This window comes from Carassius auratus, chromosome 37, assembly GCF_003368295.1.
Source record: "Carassius auratus strain Wakin chromosome 37, ASM336829v1, whole genome shotgun sequence".
Lineage (NCBI taxonomy): Eukaryota > Metazoa > Chordata > Actinopteri > Cypriniformes > Cyprinidae > Carassius > Carassius auratus.
The window spans coordinates 605696-622928 of NC_039279.1; the positions used below are offsets into that span (position 1 = coordinate 605696).

At 39.8% G+C, this 17233-nt stretch overlaps 1 protein-coding gene across 1 annotated transcript in view; it reads left to right on the plus strand.

The window, feature by feature from the left end:
- The first annotated feature begins 1126 nt into the window (after nt 1-1126).
- The window catches only part of LOC113055779 (rho GTPase-activating protein SYDE1-like), a 16854-nt gene continuing 747 nt past the window's right edge, over nt 1127-17233 (plus strand). Inside the window, exons 1-8 of the mRNA XM_026222135.1 lie at nt 1127-1514; nt 8293-9054; nt 10881-11720; nt 12493-12722; nt 12796-12922; nt 13576-13745; nt 13920-14202; nt 15176-17233. The exon at nt 15176-17233 is cut by the window's right edge and continues 747 nt beyond it. Of these exons, the coding sequence (XP_026077920.1) occupies nt 1430-1514; nt 8293-9054; nt 10881-11720; nt 12493-12722; nt 12796-12922; nt 13576-13745; nt 13920-14202; nt 15176-15549 (2871 nt within the window). The 5' untranslated portion in view covers nt 1127-1429 and the 3' untranslated portion in view covers nt 15550-17233. The remainder of the gene's footprint in view (nt 1515-8292; nt 9055-10880; nt 11721-12492; nt 12723-12795; nt 12923-13575; nt 13746-13919; nt 14203-15175) is intronic.

Sequence of the window (17233 nt, forward strand, 5' to 3'; positions counted from 1 at the left end):
AACGCTGACATGATGAATGCACATCACTGAGGAGTTATGGAAAACTGTTCTTTTCATAGAGAAAGTGTGAACATAGAGAAAGTATGAAGTGCAAATAAGTTTTAAATGTTAGCACTCATAATAATATTAATTTATTAAATAAATGTGTGTTTGAATTTGTAATAAAAACTCGAATGTGCATATGCATGTGTAATGAACTAAAGGGCAGTATGTTTACACGTTTATGTTGAACAGACCTTTAGTTTTGCATCGTTTGCACCGGCAGGTGGCGCTTTTGTAAAATGATAATTTTTGCAAATTAATATATCATCCATCATTATTGGTGTAAATGTTTTTTTTTATACGATGTATAAATAATTTTTTTGTCGCTAACTTTTTGAAAACTTTAAATTAACTTCGAAGATTGTTTGTCTATCATCTCTATCAGCCCAGGTGACAAATTTAGGTTAGGGTGAATTCAGCTAAAGTGGGCCATTTAAGCGTGAAGAGTAAAACAACAGTTCTTGGATCAGTTAGTGCTGACTGATGTCATTGTGCCTGTTATAGAGCCAACAAAACGGGTCAACAGTCTGGTTGTAACTGAAAAGAAAACTGGCTCACTTTAGACTATGCCTGGATCCTCGTGAACTAAACAGGGCAATTAGACGCCAGCACTACTCCATACCAACACCTGAGGGTCTGGGAGTGGGAGGCTTGTAAAAAGGCCAATTAGATTCAGTGATTTTGAAATGCACTGAGAAGAAAAGAAAGTAATGCTTGTGTTCTGAGTGTTTTGGTTAAAGATATAACGAACATATCCAGGTGCTGTTTATTATATCAGTTGTCTCAAGCTGTATATTATTAATTAAGCGAGTGGTAAAACTTGTTCATTATATGTTGGTGAGTAACTATTGTTTTCTTTCTGCATTTCCTCTTAAATGTCCTAAAAGGGGGGATGTAGCCTAGTATATGTGGCTGCAAATAGGTAATTAAAATAACTCGTCTGTGAGTATTGTAGTTACATCAATGTCCCGCTAGAGGGCAGTGTTATGTTGTGGATGTGGAGAAGTTGTTGCGTCCTGACAGTGTGTGTGTGTGTGTGTGTGTGTGTGTGTGTGTGTGTGTGTGTGTGTGTGTGTGTGTGTGCGCGTGTGTGTGTTCTAGTGGCGACAGAAAACCCACATAGCAAGAACACGATAGATGAAGATATTAGGCCTTGTTCCTGTTCTAGAACTGTTTATTTTCGCAGTAACTCTGCAGTGAACTACATGTCCCGTGATGCCTCGCGGTGCGCGTGACCGTCTCCCAGCAGTGGAATGCGCGGAATGTGTTTCCTGTGTTTGGCTCCATCATGAGCTCAGTCTCCGCGCTGCTCTGCTCTGCTCCGTGTGTTTCGGCGGAGCCTCCGTCGTCCGGTCCCGTGAATGAGCGGCTCTGAGAGGCTTCAGTGATGGCGGAGCCGCTGCTCAGACGAACCTTCTCCAAACTCCGCGCTAAAGAACGATTCCGCCGCAAGACGGACCCCAAACTCACCGGTGAGAGCCCGGACCACTGCAGACCTCCACACACTACTGCTTCTCATTTACACATCGGTTCATTGTTATTACAGAGCAGCTGAAGTTCTGCAGAAGATGCAAATAAAATAGGGAAAAATACGCTGTAGATCTGTTACTTAAATGAAGTTTTAAATAAGTTTTTTAGTTTTGGAAAAAAAATATGTAATGCATGCTTTCTAAATGTTTAGGCTGTTGTTATTATGTGCTTTTTGCTTTTATGTACCAGACAGAGTTTGGACTGTTTTTCCACATGTTTGATTAATTGTAAAGTCGTAAAAACTGATATATTCATTACATAAATAATAGCATACAATTCCAGCTCTGGATATAAGTCAACAAACTTTATAAGCTGATCTTAAAAACTAGAGGAAATACTATTTTAGGATTTAGTTTTTTTAAAAAGATTAATTAATAAAAAAATAAAATATTATTCTAGTTAACTAAAATAGTTTATATATTTTTAACTAAAATATATATTTTTTTTTTAAAGGATAAATGCTAATATTTTTTCATATATATATATATATATTTATTTATTTATTTTTTTTTTACATTTTAGTTAACTAAAGTAATATTTTTAAAATAAATGAATTTTTTAAATGGAGCAGATAATTAAGGGAAAGCATTATGATGCAAACTAATTATATATTTTTTATTATTAGTTTTTACAAAATATTTTAATGGATGAATTGGAGCAGATAGTGAAGAAGTATTATGATGAATAAAAAAATATTATTTTAGTTTTCTTCATAATAATTATTCCCAATCTGCTCCCATTCATCCATTAAAAATATAAAATAATAATATTTAGTTTTCATCATAATGCTTTTCCTTAACTATCTGCTCTACAAAATATTTTAGTTATCAAAAGATACAATTTTTAGGTAAAATGGTCTTCAAAACTTTTTTTTTTTTTTTTTGCATTTCTATCAAAAGGATTTCAGACTCAAGGCTCCATGTGTCTGAACTTCTGAGCGCTAGTGTAGTAGATGAGTTTATTTTGGAGAGGTGCTCATGTTGTATATCTCACAAAGAGAGCTCTGTGCTTTAGTGCAAGGCAGCTTTAGCTTCTTTCTCATGTGATGAGGATATTTTGACGGAACAGCGAGTGACAAATGCTCTGAGTCGGTTACATAATGTGTTGATTGGAGAGGAGCGCAGCTCTGACATCACACACAGCATCACTGTGTATCCTCCAGATGTGCAGTTAACCCTGTAAAGCCTCTTACTCTGAAACAAACCTTCTAGACCATCAGTCAGACGAGAGAGGATGCATGGAGTAGATTGTGTGTGACTGCAAAGTTCTCATGTAGAGGCCTTCGAAGTTTGTCAGATATAACACAGCAGGCTTTCTAGGGTTAATGCATGAGTATATAGTTGTTTTACACACACATAGTCTGCTAGACGTTCACTTCAACCTGACTGACACTTCTATACACCGAGCGTTTCGAGGGAATCTCTTCTGTATTCATTTGTAGACTTACAAACATTAGATTTCAGCTTTAAATGACTGTGTTGGTTAAGTCTGGGTTTATTTACTCAGCCGCTCGGTTTCTTCTCTCTGAGAGCGTTCTTTACTGCGGTACACTGATGATACTGTGATTAGTGCCTTGTTCATGGAGTGTGGGATTATTTGCTTGATGATCCAAGGGACTGTGCATGAAGAGTAATCATGGTGCATGTAGTAACTCTAATCTCTTATTCTGTGTGTGTGAGTTTGCATTTTAAATAAACTAAAGTCCATGTACAGAAACGAGAGGTTCGATGTCATGTTTGCATGATGAGGTCATCTCAGAAACGAGAGAGAGAGAGAGAGATGTGGATGGCTGCATGAGTAACGACTCATAAACGAACAGAAATAGTTCACCCAAAAATGTGCAATTCTGTCAAGATTTCTCACCTTCAGAATCTGTTCGGGTTTCTTTTGTGAAACACTGAAGAAGATGCTTCGTCTAATGTTTGTGCATTTAATGCATCCTTGCTGAATAAAAGTATTAATTTATTTTTTTGCAATAGACTTTTAAGTAGTTTTTCACGGTTTCCGCAAAAAATATTGTGCAGCACGACTGTGTTCAACACTGATAATAATCAGAAATGTTTCTTGAGCAGTAAATCATCATATTATTCTGATTTCTGAAGATCATGTGACACTGAAGACTGGAGGAATGATGCTGAAAATACAGCGGAGCATCACAGAAATAAATTACACTTTAACACAGATTCACACAGAAAACAGATGTTTTAAATTGTAAAAATATTTTAAAATTTAACTATATTTCTGATCTCAATAAATGCCACCTTGTTGAGCAGAAGAGACTTTTTTCAAAAACTTAGAGAAATCTTAATTATTCCAGAAGTCTTACTGACACTTCTCCAGTTTTGGATTATTTGTTAAAAGTCACTTTGGATAAAAGTGTCTGCTAAATGCATGACTATCACAGTGCATTCTGGGATTGCATTGATACCGCCTTAGAATTTGGTCAAAAAAAGCTATGCTTGCTATTTTTCTCATCTCAGATCCGTTAGGAACGAGGGCAAAAACTGAAGCTGAAAGTCTGTGAGAATCAGAGTCTGAGAGACAAAGAAGGAATGTGAACTCTGTGCTTGGGAATAATGATCCCAGCTGCTGTGTGTGTGTGTGTGTGTGTGTGTGTGTGTGTGTTGATCAGTGAGGGTCAATAGAGCTCTTTGAGAGAAAAACTCCAAAACAGAAAACTCATTTTAATTTATTGAATGAATATTAATTTAAAGCATCGTTTGCTCTTCTCATGTACCAAACCAATAAAAAAGGTAATATATATATTTTTACCTTTTATTTATTTATTTATTTTTATTTTTTTTGGGGGGGGGGGGGTCATCTAATATATAAAGAAAATTCAGTAACTGTTTTTTCATACATTAATGTTAACGAATAGGACTTTTTTGTATAGTGTTATACTTTTAGTTTAAGTTTCAGTAATTTTATTATGTGCTTCTGACATTTTTATCAGTGTAGGTTTCGTTTGTTTCTGTTTAAGCTTTTAGGAATTGTAGTATTTTAACTTCAGCTTATTTCAGTTAGTTGTGATTGTTGTAGTTCGCTGATCATAGGAAGCGTTGCATTGGAAATCTAGTCACTGTTTGAGTGTAAACCATTGCAATCCGTGTTGATTAGATGAGTTTTGTCAGCATCTTCTGTGTACTTCAGCAGGCTTCCTCTAGGAAATATATTTATGTTTTTAATCCTTTTTTTAACGACTTCCTTTTCCCGAGGCTCTTCCTGGAAACGCAGATGCACAGCTTGAAAACTCTCAATCTATTTATTTGTTTTTAAACAAATTATATAATTATTGTCTAATAAAAATAAAAAAATGTTACGATGTTTACAGTGTTTTCTAAAATGTATTTACAAATATTATATATATAAAAAATAAAAAATATGTATTTATTTTTTAAATGAAAATATATAAATATTGCCTAATTTTCAACAAACATTTTTTAAAGTAATGAATACATTTATCCAGTTAGTGATTTAAAATTTATTTTTCTTGTATTTATTTTTAACTAAGTGGTTTACAGCATATTTACATTAGTAGTGTGTCATAAGAATTATTAAGTATTATTATTATTAAAGTATTATTTAAAATAATAATTGTCTATACTTTAAAATCAAATCAAATAAAAAACATGGCCTAATTTTTTACAAATTATATTTTCAATATTTGTATTTATTCATCCAGTTAGTTATTTTCTTGAAAAAAAAAACTTTTTTTTTTTTATTGTTTGGCAAAGCAGATTTTATGCTTTTGCTTCTAAATAGAATTAGAATATAATGTGTGGTTCGAGGCACTCAAAAATAGCTGTCACCATCTAATAAACTGATAATGCAACACTTCCAAGCTGAAAAAAAGTAAAGCATTGAGGAAAACGTTCCATCTAAAAAAAAAAACCAAGACCAGTATAATGCATGATATTTAGAGGTCATGCATGCTCTCAATAATAAATATTTACATTTAAAGTGTTTACATCATCAATGTCTGTTTTAGTTACCATAGAATGCATCTTTATAGTTTGTGCACCGCTCACTTCTCACCATCAGAAAGAGATTTTGCTCCACAAGAAGAAAAATGAGAGAGAACATCGAGCGCAGATGTTTAGAAGCGCGTTTCCTCTCAATCTAATGACTGAGAGACTTTGCGCAGATCTGATCTGATGTTTGAGCTCTCAGGAAACATCTTCATGGGGGATCTGGAGAGACCGGGGCTTATCCCGATTGTGTTTCCCTTTAGATCAAGTCTGTATTCACTCTTACAGGTCTTTTAGACGACACCGAAACATTTCGATAGCTTTAAAGTGTACGTGTATTTATTCTGCCGTTATTATTGCTGCTCTTGTAGATGAAATAACTCGTAGCAGTTTCCTAATGCAACATAAGATCATCTTCCGTGTTTTGAGTCTTTCCTGATGTGATTATTAATAGTTTGGCTTGTGTTTTCGGGGCAGATGAGAGCAGTACAGTGACAGGATGTCTCAAATTATGCTGTGGGCGGCTGAAGGGGGCAGGGATCGGCATTCTGGGAAAAACTCTTTCACTAGTACGCCGTGAATATTCTCAGCAAACATTGGCACTAATTATTGCACCCTGCCAGACGTGGTAAATATACTCGGGGGTAAACAAACATGCAGTTTAACAACAAACATGCATCATGTTTAACTTTCATCAATCTGTCATAGATTAGTTTTCCGAAACACATCTGCGTTCGACTACTTTGAGTTTAACATCCAGATGCTTTAAAGCTGAAATGTGTTGCTTCTGAAACATTAGCTTTAACCCAATGTTAGTTCTTCTATTAGTTCTCCGTGATGCCCATGATATCCAGATAATCGTCTTAGTTGATATACTCCCTGTAAATGACTTAAGTGAAGCTCTGGAGTCGTAACCTGCTAAATAGAGCCAGACTAGTTTATTATCGATGTGCTGTTGAACCCAGAGGACTTCATAAACACACAGACTGTTGAATGAGCGTCATAGGTGAAGGGTGAGTCCAGCGTGCCACTCGTGAGAGCGTGCTTTGTGTGAGCGAGCGTGTGTATTTTGGGGTGTTGTAATGAATAGTGAATAGGGTTAAGTGTGTGTGTGTGTGTGTGTGTCCAGCTGTGAAGGGAAGCCCTTTACACAGACCGCTCATTGAAAACCTCTCAGCGGCCCGACAGCTGTGTGTTTGTCACTGAAATCACTCCTTGGACTTATCTTTTTGTCTTCATTTTTTACTTTTTGTTTATTCCTTATTCTTATCTTTTTAATGTCTTCTTGCACCTATAAAGCTAGCAACATAAATGCATCAATTCTCAGCAAATGCATGAACTGGTAAACAAACTGCATGGATAAAAGTGTCCGCCAAATGCATAAATGTTATTCTCTGCACCATCCTTTCTATGCATTTTTGTCTATGCGATATCTCAGCAAGTATTGCTGTCTGTTTCTCTCCTTCTCCTTTTCTTGGCTGCTTAAGCAAAACAGGAAGTCATCTGTTGGCCCACTTAACATACTGTAACACTTCCTGCTCAGGGAAGCATAAAGGGGTCAGTGTTGTGTTTTCTGTTTTCATCTTGAAGTCAGTTTTTGGGTTTTGTAATGTGACATATTTTTGGGGCAAACCAAGATATTTACTGAAATACCAAAACCAAAAAAAAAACCCAAAGAGCGTACACTTTACATCATTTATATGCAATTTTATATGCAACTTGTATTGCATTCGAGGTACACATTTAGATTATATCAGTTCATGCATTGCAGAATCAAACCCTTGACATTGGCGTTGGAAACGCCATAATCTACCGTTTGAGCAGGAGTGTTAGAGAACACTTCAAATCAAAAGGTCTACAAAAATCACCTTTCATCCAAACGTTGAATTCGAACAGTCTGACGTAGGCATCAAACGACCAGTGAAAGTTTCAGATAAGCAGTTCCAGTCGAGTGCTTGGAAAAATCCAATTTGCTGTATTCCCAATTGATTTCAAAATGCTCCGGCACTTTCTGCGCCCTCAAATTAGACTTGCACATTCCTATCTGTCAGACTTTCCATCAGAGCTTTGTGCAGTGTTTAAGAAGCATTTGTGGTTTAGGCATTTGGTTGTGGAGAGTTGTCTTGGCCTTGTAAACTAGCAATGCTCAAGAGCGGTGCTAACTAAAGAGCGATTGACAGAGATGCTTTTATTCAGCACTTTCAGAGTCATGCAAGCCTGAAGAGATAATGTGCAGAGGGCACACGGGAGTTATTCATGGCTTCTGGAATTGGATAAGATATTTGGCTAACTGTGTGTCACAAGCCACGTTCATAATTTCAAGAGGGGAAAGAACAGAGAGAGAGAGAGAGAGAGAGAGAGGGGAAAACAGAGGAGGAGGGAGTTTGGAGAAACTTCCAGATGTGCGAGAGAGGGAGCGTAAAGTATGAGATGGTAAATATCTCCAGCCCTCCTCTCGAGGTCTGTTTTTGGTCAGTTTTTTCCAGTCATCCTCTCTCTCCGCTGCTCTCTGTCCATGTACGTCACTGTAAACTCATCTCAGAAATGTTGTTTTAGGGAGCAATCAAACCCTGTAAAGGTTAATCGCCCCCAGTTTCACTTTTACTTGTGGTATTTGATATTACCGTGTGTTGCAAGTCTCCAGAGGTCTATTCTTCATTAGTCACTCCAATCCAGACAAATACTTCAGCACCAAATAAGGCCAAAAACTCCTGCTATGGTAACGATTGCTGGTTTCTTTCCTCTGCCTTAGAAGTGACAGGGAAGGTGGAAAATTTCCAAAGTTCTTCATCGACTGCATCCACCTCAGGACGTGCTGAGACGGAGAGCTCCATCGTGGAGGAGTGTACCAGACGCTCCCAGATCACCGTCTCCAAAAAACAGAACTGGGCCAAACTTCCCTCTACGAGCAGAGACCCAGCCAGCACAGATCTGTGTACGAGCCTGGTCTACGGGCCACAGGACTGGGACTTGTGCTCCGGAAAGGCTGAGGACTCAAAACAGGCCTGGAGCCAAATGACTTTAAGTGAGGATGATGGTTTGAAGTGGAAGCAGAAAGATCTGGAATTGGAGATTGGTTATTCCAGGCCACCATGTGACTCAGATGCCGGTTTACCGGAGTTGACGCCTGGCTGTATGGATGTGTGTGACTCTTCTAGCTCAGCGAAGATCTCTGGGCAAGGCGCCTACCTCCAGCACCTGGACAGAAGTAGTCGAGCCTGGGTACTGTCCACAGGAAAGCCCCAGGCATCAGATGAAGTCCTCCCAACCAGAAACACAGAGTTACGGCATGGCCCAGACAGAGATGGAAACATTTGGTACAACCCCATTCCTGAAGAAGATGACTCAAGGGCCACTAGAGGAACGGCTCAGGAAACATATGGAGATCCTTGGAGAAAGAGAAAAACTGAGGAGAAAAGAGACCAGAAACAATCAGGGGGTTTGACTCCCACCGGCCTCCATCAAGTGAAAGAGACTCAAACTGAAGCCGACGTCATCAGGGCGGATAGTTCGGGTATGGTCAGGTTTTTTCCATTCATGTAAGAGTTTGTCACTAGCTTTGCCAGTATACTTGAATTTCACACAGCTGGATAAAATGAGCAGTTCTGTTTTGAAACAATATTTATAGTAAGGAGACACAATTTAAAAAAAATAGGATGGGTAACACATTACATGTAATTAGAAGTTCTTTTCCTAAAACCTAGTGAGCTGCCTACCTAGACAGCATTTTAGGTGTGCCCGAGAGTTAATTATTATCGTGCTGCCTTCTAAGAAACCTTATTTTGGGGCCAATTTTATTGCAGTAGCCATGGAGAAGCCAATCCCAGAATGCAAATAGTTCAACATTATTTTAAAATTGATTGTTTTACTCAGTATTTGTTTGTGCATTTTTATGTTAACCAGAGTCAGGACTGTAGCTAAATGACATGCTAATGTCAAACTCTGTTTGGGGTCGATTCTCTGGAGCACTTCATATGTGAACTGCTGTTTTACTGCCTGTGTAGAGCAGTTGTTTCCAACCACGCTCCTGGAGCCTCCCAAGCACTGTCCCGGACTCATTACAATTGACTCCAAGACCTAAAGCGAGTGTCTCAGACAAAGGAGACTACAAAATCTGCACTGTTGTGGCTCCCTCAAGGAACGTGGTTGGGAACCACTGGTGTAGAGAAGGGCTGGGCAACTCTGGCTGTCGAAGGCCCCTGTTCTGCAGAGTTTAGTTCCAGCCCTGATGACACTCCCCTGTTTGTAGGAACCCTAAGACCTTGATTAACGTAAGGTCCAGAGTTTCCCACCTCTGATGTAAGGCAGTGGTTCCCAACCACTTTCCTGGAGCCATACGAACGCTGCACATTTTGCATATCTGCTAAATCAGACACATCTGATACATTTGTAGAGACTCTAAGGCCTGAAATGTGTGTCTCAGACAAAGGAGACTGCAGAATGCACAGTGTTGGTGCTTCATGAACGTGGTTGGAAGCTACTGATGTAGAGAAGGGCTGGGCAACTCTGGCTCTCAAAAGCCCACTGTCCCCATAGAGCAGGATTATCCTAGCTTTCTTCTCGAGGGCTAGCGTCCTGCAGAGTTTAGCTCAACACACTTGTTTGGATGTTTTTCTAGTGAGTATGAAGACCTTGATTAGCAAGGGTTATTGTTTAATTAGGGTTGGGGCTAAACTCTGCAGGACAGTGGCCCTCCAGGAGCAAAATTGCACACCCCTGCTGTAGTGTTTAGCTCCAACCCTCCAAAGTCTGTATCTTTGTAGTAATCCTGAAGAACTTAATTAGTTCGTTCATGTCTGCAGGAAAGTGGATCTTAAGGACCTTAGTTGCCCAACCCTGATGTAGAGTGCTCCAAATCAGTTTATGACAGGAATACATTTTACATTTATTCATTTATCTGACGCCTTTATCCAAAGCGACTTACAATTGCTATATATGTCAGAGGTCGCACGCCTCTGGAGCAACTAGAGGTTAAGTGTCTTGCTCAGGGACACATTGGTGTCAACCAGTGGATTCGAACCCAGGTCTCTCCGACCAATGGCATGCATCTTATCCACTGCGCCAACACCACCCCTTAATATCCAATCTAGCTCCAGGGAGGGCCACCTTCCGGCCCTAATTAAACCCACCTTGACCAACAAATCAAATCTTCCATTTCCACCCCCAAGGTTCCATTTCTGTTGTCCGGTATGTTTCTTGTGTAGGTAGTAAACATTAAGGCACCTCACTAGGTTTTTGGAACAGACTTGTACCTAAGATACTAGAGAGCAACTTCTACTTGCCTGTCAAGGCTTAGGACGATCTTAAAGGTTCTAACACTATGTGTTTCTTGCATTTTAGATCTGGTTGTGCTACAGTCAGACTGTATTAGCTCTGCTAGTGGTGTGAACTCTGACAGTCCTGGGGTGCCAAAGAAAAGCCCGGGAGAGGGTGCGATTGACAAGATCAAGTCTCCAGGAACAGTGCGGCGACTTTCTATGAAGATGCGGAAACTCCCGGAGCTTAGACGGAAGCTTAGCCTACGCTCGTCCCGTAATCAGCGTAACGGACAAGGGAACGCCAGCAGTGCACCCGGAGCATCCGATGATTCTTCACCACCAAATGCACGCAAGGAATCGTCCAGCGTCATCAGCAAGTACCACCTGGACTCCAGTGCACCCGAAAGGCCAAGGCGTCGATCCTCTCGAATGGGTTCTGCCAGTAAGGGAGGATATCTTAGCGATGGAGACTCACCTGAACTCTTGCCCAAGCAGGGCGTGGGGTCACCACACAGTGGACCACAGGATTCCCTCGCTGTGGCAGACGCAGAGTCGTTCCGCTTGTACTCGCTGGCGGATCAGCCTCGCTGTGCTCAGAGACTTTCAGGGCTGCTCACGGTGCATCTGCTGGGCATCGACGAGCTGCTACGATCCCCTCGGAACGACGCTACTAAAGAAGTCTTCTGTGCCATTCAAGTGGATGGGGTGACCCGGGCTCGAACATCGCTTCTCACCTGTCGAGGGGCGAGTCTCCCATTAAACCACACCTTTAACCTGGAGCTCGAGAGGGCGCGGCTGCTCAAACTGGTCATCTCGACACCAACGAACGCCAGCGCTAACAACGACGCTGCGGTGCCAGCCGCTCCAGCACGTAGCCGGGTGTGCTGTTTGGGTGCTGTGGCTATACCGCCCCTCTTCAAGGGTAAGAGAGCTGCTCATTTGCAAATCAAGTCACAAGGTGAAACCGATAGTTCCCACTCTAAATTCTGATTGGATGAGCCATTTTTAAAGCTATTTTAAGATCGAAGTACTTCACTTGCATTCTATAGTAAGCTCATGTTTAGCCTAAAAAAACCACACATTAAATTTGGCACGTAATCATCCATTTATATATTTCATTAAAAACATCTTTTTACCAAGAAGTCACAATCTTTTCTTTGGTGATGTATCCCGGATTTCTCCATCCTTTTAGTCCTCATAAACCCCTCCCCATTCAGCTCTGCTTCCATCCAATCAACAGCCAGTGAACTGAACCAAGTCCCGCCCTACATTTTATTTTATAATCTGTTTCATTCGGATGTACATCAAAATAGCGATGAAATTATCCGTCGCTACTTCCTTTACAAGTATTTCCTTATCTGGACTTGTTTGAAACATAACGCTCTCTTTTTTCCAATTATTCCATATGTCACTTTATTGCTTTCACTTGTAAATGATGTAAAGCATTCCTGCATATCTACAATTGGGCCATTCCATTTCAACTCAACCAGAGCTTCTTGGCTAAATATTTTTTTAACTTTAATTTTTTTTCTATTGAAAGAAATACATAAATGCAGAAGAAGCAATGGATCAATAATGCACTGACACATTTCTACCATTGCACAACAGCCTTCCCACCCAGCCATACCCTGTATTTTCCTTGTGTTTTGCCTTTATCTCTTTATCTTTTCGGTCTCTGTCTCTCGCTCCCGCAGCGTCTCGCAGTCAGCAGCTGTGTGTCCGTCTGGAGCCTCGCGGATTGCTGTATGTGAAGTTGACCCTTCTGGAGCACTTCGTGACCCCGTTCCCCCGCCTCAGTGACCTGCCTCCTCCTAATGTGTTTGGGGTGGAGCTGCGCCACCTGGTGGAGAAGGAGGCGTCTGCGCTCCGAGTGCCTCTGATCATTCAGAAGTGTGTTTCTGAGATCGAGAGGAGAGGACTGAGGGTGAGAGGCGCTCAGAGATCTGTCAGACCCGAAGTGTGTTCAGTGTGACTTTACTAATAGACTGTGTTTGTAGGGCGTGGGATTGTATCGTCTCTGTGGCTCGGCGGCGGTGAAGAAGGAATTGCGGGATGCGTTCGAGAGGGACAGTGCAGCGGTTACCTTAAACGACGAGCTCTATCCCGACGTCAACGTCATTACGGGTCAGTCGGCCTCAACTAACACACTATCTGATTTATTCATGTTCCATGATCGTTACTATCGAAGCTTATTTCAGTCGTGAAGTAATATCTATTTTATCTCACAGTTCTGACTTTTTCCCATCATGTATCAATTATTATATTCCGAGAAAAACAATTCTGAGACGTTTTATTTGGAATTATGAGATGCGAGAAAAAGTCTGAAATGTGCGATAAAACGTCACAATTACTACAAAGTGAAACCATAAAAAAAACTTGAAATAAATTAAATGTGAACTGAAATAAAATAAAGGATACAGAATGTATATAAATTGGTTTCCAAAGTGACATTTTTAATTTAATTAAAAGTTATAGACATATTTTAAAACAACAAAAAATATAAAAAATGCCAAAAACACACAGAAAAATTACTAAAACTTTATCTGAATTTATCATGAAAGCGATCTAAAACGATGCTAAAATAACATTGGTGGAAACAAGACTTCTGAGTTTATATCTTGCAGTTCTGAGAAAAAGTCAGAATTGTGAGTTAAAAAGCCTTTTTTTGCAGTTATCAGAAACCAGTTTCCATATTTGAGTTTGTATATCAAGCTATTTGAAGGTAATTTTACAGTGGATATGTGTAGATGTAAATTTTGATTGTTTTTTACTGCCAGGCATTCTGAAGGACTTCCTGCGAGAGCTGCCGTCTCCTCTCATCACCCGGACGCTGTATGAAGTGGTGTTAGAAGCGATGATGGTTCGACCGGTCTGTAGAAACACCAGAGACGCTCCGAGATCCCCGAACACCGTCTCACTGCTGCAGTGTCTTCCTGAAGCAGAGCGGGTAATGAGTGTCTGTCAGATTCTGTGTGTGTTTATACACAGATGATCACATGAATCCAGTCTCATGTCAAGTCCTTTTTATATGTCTTGTATCTTAAACTTTAAAATCTGATCTCTAATGCATCCTCAGTGCTTGCTGTTGTTTGATATGTGTGTGTGTGTGTGTGTGCTGAAGGCGACTCTGTCCTTCCTGCTGGATCATCTGAGTCTGGTGGCGTCTTACAGCGACAGCAACAGAATGACGTGTCAGAATCTGGCCGTGTGTTTCGGGCCGGTCCTCCTGACGCCCACACAGGAGTCGTGGCACGCCGGGATGACGGGCCCTGGATCAGGGGCCCTGGCAGGGTCTGGGGCCGGTCGAGGAGGCCGTAGTTTTGCTCACAGTGAAGAGATCGCCAGCGCTGTGGACTTTAAACGACACATCGAGGCTCTACACTACCTCCTGCAGCTCTGGCCTGGTGAGTGTGTCCCAGACTCACAGCATTTATTCATTTCAAGCACATTTATACATAATATGTTTTCTGGTTGCCCTGGTCCATATAAAAGTGTGCACTCAAGCAAAAAAGTATCAGCTGAAATTTGCTCATTTCATGTTTATTTATAAAGCACTTTAATACAGATTCAGCACAGCTTCCACACAGTTTTACATATAATAAACAGGAAAAGTCTAATTTATTTGCATTTTTTCAAAGCAGCTTTACAGAAAATCACAATGATAATGTTTACGATATCTTATTATCTTCAGTTGCATTTAAGCAGATTAGAGTTGGACAGTAATAGCCTTACATTTGGTAAAATTAGGCATACATTTGCTATATAATTTCATTTATAAAGCAGCTCTGCAATAGATAATACAGTGGCATTAAGTTCAATTTTTCAGCTGCCTCATGCAACATCAGTAAATTTTACTCTGTATTAATTGTTTCTACAAAATGCACCACAGAAATGATTCACATCAGGCTTCAATGCTTCTCGATGCAAACATCATTTGCCGTTTTGCATGCATTCTGTGATTCCACAAGCAGTTTTTACTCTAAAATGTACAAAGAAGCAGTAAGTAACATTGAATTAAACATGCAGTAACTGTAGTAGTATTTAGTTTTAAAATGCACTCTAATTGTATTATTTGCAGTCATTTTTACACTGCAGAAGTGACTTTATGCCATGCATCTTTTTTCTCTGAATGTCATCTGGTTTTGATTGTCGTTCCAGCGCTGCTCACGCAGTCAAACACCATGCATATAATCTGATCATTACCGCATGCACCTTGAGTGTGTGAACTTTGAGACTCATGTTACGAGGCGTGTAGTAGCTGGAACATGTTCTCATGATGCAACAAGCATGTAACAGCTGTGACCGATTTGCATGGTGCATCTGTCTAAATATGTGCATGTCAAGCGTGTAACGTGTTTTATGTTGTTTTCTTCGCAGTACCCAAAGGACGAGTGACGGATGATTCTCTGGCTTCCCAGAGTTCCTTGCAGGTGGTGGTTTCCCGCAGGGGGCGTGGCCGGATGGAGAGCCCGCCCTGTAACCGCTACGCCGGAGATTGGAGCGTCTGTGGGCGGGACTTCCTGTCGAACGACGAGGCGGATTACGACGAGGTGGCGGGCAGCGAGAGCGACGATGACATGGAGGAGCCGAAGAAGAGGGATGTGTGGACGTCTCCCGAGGGTTTGTACGTGGACGAGTTTGCGCTCGACTTTGACGCTCCGTTCACGTGCAGACTGAGTCTGAAAGACTTCGACACGCTGATTTCAGACTTGGAGAGAGAGTTAGCCAAACAAATCAACATCTGCCTCTGAAGCAGGAATGAATGTGTATGTTCCTTATTTTGACAGACGGATGCGTTTTAATACGCAGTGTGAAGGTAAAAATAGAGCAAACGCTTCTCGAGAGGCATGCGTTCGTGACATAAACGACAATAAACATGAAAAGAAACACCATGTTTTCTGGAAAATAAGTCACACCGGGGTGAAATTCGTTGAGAGAAAAGCAATATTTGAGTATTAAGTCAAATTTTATTATTGCATTCAGAAAAAAAAGTAAAATAACAATAATTGAAATGTTTACAAATATACATAAACACTATAAACCATCTCACTTTGCAACAAATCAGTTAAATGTAACATTATTCAGAACAGAACTGGAATGGGAATATAAGTATAAAACAAACCTAAATTACAGTCATTCATCATAAACAACATTTATTTTAAATGCCACGCCTAAACGAAATGATTTAATGTGTAGGAAATGTACTATATAAATAAGCTTCAGCTCACATATCTTGTTTTGCAATCTTGATTAAATAATGCAATTAATAGAAGTCTATGGAAGCTTTTTTATTTAAAAAGGTAATTGTGATTTATTTTTTTATTTTTTTCAGAATATAAAAACTCTGTATATAAAAAATGCAGAATGGCAGAATTTTTTACTTTTTTTTTTTACGTGATCATGAGAACAGAGTTGCAAATAGTTTTGTTTTTCCTTAGAATTTCAGAATTGTGAGATGAAAAGTTGCAGTTACCTTTTTTATGTCATTCCGGAAAACAAAACAAAATAAAAATTGCGTGCGATGTAAACTCAGAATTGCACAAAAAAAAAAGTCAGAATTGTGATAAAAGTTGCAATTGCCTGTTGTATCTTATTAATCTTTGGCAGAAACAAACATATCTATAAAGGTCGCAGCACATTTCAGAAGAGAAAAATGTGACTTATATTCCAGAAAATGTATGGGGTGTATATATATTTTTGTCATGCAAAACATGTGTTTTCATTGTTGGGTATTTGTGGCCAATCCCAGCGTTTATGGTGCATTTTGTGACACATGAGAACATTTGATAGCAGCTACTGTAACATAATATCAACAAGCACAAAAACTCTTTTTCTTCATTGTTCTTCTGTAGAGGAGACACATATTGATTATTCCAAGTGTATAATGCATTGTAACGCAGTATAAACACTAGCTGTTAATGCTGAAGGCTTCGTTTGTGTGAAGTTTCTCTTATTTAAAGCTCTGTGTACGACTCTTGTTCCAGAAGGCAGGTTTGTGACGACCAGCTGTGTTTGGGCCAAGGTTTCATCACTCTTTCCAGCAGCGTTTCTCCGCCAGACTCTTTCTAAAGCGCTTTTCTGACCAGCCTTCGTTTTACTCTGCAGAAAAGCTTCGTTTTTTTCTCTGTCTAATGTTTAACGGTGAACGTATTTATTACATTCCCTTGAGATCACGTTATAGGAGCGTTCTGGGTTTGATGCAACTTGACAGCATTTGTGACATAATGTTGATTTGAGTTTGAGAAGCCAAAGACAATATTCGACTTAACGGAGCTTCAGTAATTGATGTTATTTAAAGGTTAAGCATGTCATTTCTTTCACTAATGGAAAAGAAATGTCAGCTTTTCCTAAACACTCCTCCTGTCTGTTATTGGTCTGTCAGTCAGATAGCTCCGCCCTAAACTCTCGTGATTGCATGAGTCAGATGTCACTCAA